General features: G+C 37.4%; 1 protein-coding gene across 1 annotated transcript in view; it reads left to right on the forward strand.

Moving 5' to 3' along the window:
* Nucleotides 1-4156: 4156 nt before the first annotated feature.
* The window catches only part of LOC101563921 (mucosa-associated lymphoid tissue lymphoma translocation protein 1 homolog), a gene marked incomplete at its 5' end in the record, with an annotated part of 14972 nt that continues 14778 nt past the window's right edge, over nt 4157-4350 (forward strand). Inside the window, one exon of the mRNA XM_012513142.2 lies at nt 4157-4334. Coding sequence (XP_012368596.1) covers nt 4157-4334 — 178 coding nt within the window. The remainder of the gene's footprint in view (nt 4335-4350) is intronic.

Here is a 4350-nt window from a genome sequence, read left to right on the forward strand (position 1 = left end):
TTCTCCAAATCAAGTCTTAGAAGTAGACATGTTGAATGACATAATGGGGCAGCACCCAGGCTTCTGGCTGGCTGGCCTCTAAGTAACACCTGTTATTACAGTGGTTCCATTTCTGTGAAAAGTGAGACCCTCAACAGAAGGTGTCCTGAGCGGACTGTCTTGATTGGCTGGCATAGGTAATTAATGCAGTTTAATATTTACTGAGTCACTCTCTCCTCCAGTATGCAGGATTGAAACCACTGAGCTGAATCCTCAGCCCTTTTCATTTTTTATTTTGAGGCAGGTATCACTAAGAATCACTAATATACTGGCCTCAGACTTGGGCTCCTCCTGCCTTGGCCTCCCTTAGTACTAGGATAACAGCCACGTGCCACCATGCTGGCACCTGCTCAGTTCCCATTGTGTCTGTAGTCCAGATACAGAATGTGCTACTGCTGAGGGATAGGGAATAAAAAGTATGATCTGTTCTCGTAAGAAAATTAATGTAATCAAGGAAGAAAACACTATATAAAGAGTCCACACACCTATCAGCAATGAGGCTTTAAGCAGTTAATTTAATTTTTTAAATTTTCTCATCTATAAAATAAGGATAGAGTCTACACATGATTAGATGAAGGAAATGTGGTATGTCAATGTGATGGAATATTATTCAACCTTTAAAAGGAAGAACTAGACACATGGTACACTGGATGATCCTTAAGTGTATTGTTCTCAGTGAAATAAAGCCAGTCACACAAAGACAAAAATAAAAAATAAAAAATAAAATAAAATAAAATGGGCTAAAGCACCTACTTAGAACAAGCTTAGCAAAACACAGGGACCGCGGTTCAATCCCCCAGCACCACATGCCAGCCAGCCCTGCCCCCTGGTGGGCTGAGCTGGCCACACACACACACACACACACACACAAAAAAAAATAAAAAAAAAAAAGGATATAAATTGTTATATTAAAATTAGATAATATGTACAAAAGTACTTTGAAAACTTTTTTTGAATAGCTATCAAGACAGTTGATTTATTGTATTAATTTATAAATTTATAACAAAAAGGAAGAGATTATTATTGATGGACCTGAAAACATCCCTGAAACTTCAAAACATGCCTATGGCTATTAGGTGATGGACCAACCATAGTTTGTCTTCCTGTAAATGTGCAACATTAATGCTTAACTAAGATCTCCATAACTGATAAGCCCATGATTGTGGACTAGCTTTGGCAATAACAGTGATAAAACAGATTTTATTAGCAGGTATTTGAAGTCCAGTGTTGGGCTGAGTTTTCTTTTTTAATCCCTGATTTCAAAAGAAGAAATTATCTTTGCTTGTTTACCATTTGCTTGAGTGGTCTGCTTAGGTCAGCAGAGTCCAGTTAAATTTTTTTTTATTAAAAATAAAGCCTTTCTCTCAAATTTTCCACTGTGCTGTAACTTTGTGTATGACAGTATTCATTAGATGCCTTCTGAATTGGACTTAGGGGCATTATACTGAAGCTGTGAGGCATTATACTGAAGCTGTGTGGTAGCTTTTCTAGATTCTCTGTTACAGTTTTATTATCTCCATGAATGACTTTAACATTAGCTTTTCCCGAACTGTCTTCATTGGTCTTCTGTATTTTACCACTGACTGATTCTTGCTTCTAAATTATAAGTCCTGGTAAGTGGGTATCAAATAGTTGGTGAACTTTATCCTCTACTGTACCTACCAGCGTTCTACCTATAGCAGGTACCAAATGACTAAGTGAATAAATGGAAAAAAAGGAATAAACAAGAAAGGTTTGGTGAGCTTATTTCTTATATTAAATATTCAAGCATGCCATAGAAGATACAGAAATTTGTCTATTTAAGAAATTATAACCTCATCAGGAAAGGCTTTCTTTAAACTCAATTTTATAGAAATGATTTCACTATCAATTATTAGAGACTGACAGGGAACCTATAATAGGAGTGGCTTGAACAGAAATGTTATTCCAGTGTCATTTCTCTCATGTAGAAGCCCAGAAGTCTCCATCTAGGACTTGTGTGGTCTCCATAGTGACAGATGCTCAGGATTCTCTCATCTTTGAGTGCTGCTATCCCCAGAATGTAGCTTCTGACTCATGGTCCAAGGTGTCTATTCAAAGTCCTACAATCATGTCAGCATGTCTGTTGCAGACTTCCTGTTGTCTGACACTCCTTCCCTTCCTGCAGTACCTCTCTGCCGTTGTCAGTGCTGTCATCTCTTTCCCTGGAGCCGGTCTTCTCCAGGAGTGCTGGATGCCTGCACGTTCCAGGTGGAGAGCTACTGTCTGAAAACCTTTAAAAAAATGTTGCAGAAATATAAAAGATTAACTTCAGCATAATCACTTGCTATTAGAAAAAACTAAATATATTTAGAACTGTACAGTGTCAGAGCCAGTCTGTCAGTGTCAAAAAGTGCTGTTGAACATGTGGAGACAGGGAAAGACAGCGTTAACATGAACCAGTGGTAACTTACCCAGGAGTCTGACCTTAGGCCAGCCTTCGCAGATGGTGAAGATACAGGAACATAGGAGAGTAACTTGAACAAAGTTATTTAAAGCTCCAAAGAAATGGAGCTTAAAAAATAGCTCATATTGCTCTAGCAGCAGTAAAATGACTGGTGAGAAATTGAGTAGAATTTTGAACATTGATAAGAATGTAAATTATACTTTTTAAGGTGGGTGGTTCAGTGGGTCCCTCCTAAAGTTGTGCCTTGGATCACCTCTGCCTAACTCTTCATTTCTACTACCCCCAAAAGAAATCCCACACCCATTAGCCATCACTCCCATTCCTCCTATTCTGGATAGTACATGTAAAAAATTCATTCATTCTGCAGCCTTTTTTGTCTGACTTCTTTCACTTGAGATGTTGTCACGGTTCATCCATGTAGCCTGTATCATAACTTCATTATTTTAGGGCTGGATAATATCCCATTATATGAGCATATCACATTTTACTTATCCATTCATCAACAGATGAACATTTAGGTTATTTTCACCTTTTTAATGTTACATATAATTCTGTTGTAAGCATTTGTATACACATTTTTATGAGGCCGTAAGTTTCTGATTCTCTAGAGTGCATAAACCTGGTAGTGGAATTGTTGGGTTATATACTAATTCTGTGTTTAACTTTTCTTTTTTTTTTTTTTTTCCCCCCACCCCGTGTTTAACTTTTCAAGGAACCACTAAATTATTTTCAAAGTTCCTATACCATTTACATTCCCCCTCAGGGCTGGTGAGATGGCTCAGTGATCTAAAGCACCTACTTAGAACAAGTTTAGAATAGCACAGGGACCACGGTTCAATCCCCCAGCTCCACATGCCAGCCAGCCCCGCCCCCTGGTGGGCTGAGCTGGCCACACACACAAAAAAAAAATAAATAAAATTTTAAAAAAATTTATATTCTCCCTCAGAAATAAATGAGTCCCAGTTTCTCTACATCTTTACCAACACTTGTTTTTGTCTCTTTTTATTATAGCTCTCCTGTTAAATATGAAATGGTATCTTACTATGGTTTTGATTTGCTTTACCCTAGTGGCTAATGATACTAAGAATTTTGCATTATATTTGCTTGCCTACCCATTACATATTTATTAAGCCCTTTCCCTGCTTCCTATTTCATACTTCTGATTATAAATGTGTTACTTATATGAATTAGATTACACTTCAGATCACATCTTAATGTTTCAAAGTACAGAATTCAAATGAAGACTTTAGCCAAAATAATTTAAAATGCAAATTAACATTGAATAATCGGTGGGGCGTATTTGGTTTTTGTTTTTTTGTTTTGTTTTGTTTTGTTTGGCGAACCAGGGATTGAACTCAGACCCTTGCACTTGCCAGGGAAGCACTTATTCTACTGAGCCATCTCCCCGGCCCCTATTTGTTTGTTTTGAAATGAGATCTTACTATATGTAGTCCTGGCTGACCTTGGACTCATTATGTAGCCCAGACTGGCTTCAAACTTACAGTGATTCTCCTTCCTCAGGCTCTGAAGTGTAGGATTACAGGCATATACCACCACACCTGGCTGTGTTTCTTAAATATGCTTGCATCAACTTGAAGAAAATAAAAGCCATATTTTGTTAAAGTTTTCTGTGGTATGTTCACATGACATTTAGAGTTAATACCTACCTCTTTTTTTTTTTTTTCTTATTAGGCTTACTGTATTATGCAGGACATGGTTATGAAAACTTTGGGAACAGCTTTATGGTGCCTGTTGATGCTCCTAATCCATATAGGTCTGAAAATTGTCTATGTGTACAAAATATACTGAAGTTGATGCAAGAGAAAGAAACTGGACTCAATGTATTCTTGTTGGATATGTGTCGGAAGAGGTGAAACTTATTATCT

This window comes from Octodon degus, unplaced genomic scaffold (assembly GCF_000260255.1).
Source record: "Octodon degus isolate 3935 unplaced genomic scaffold, OctDeg1.0 scaffold00339, whole genome shotgun sequence".
NCBI lineage: Eukaryota > Metazoa > Chordata > Mammalia > Rodentia > Octodontidae > Octodon > Octodon degus.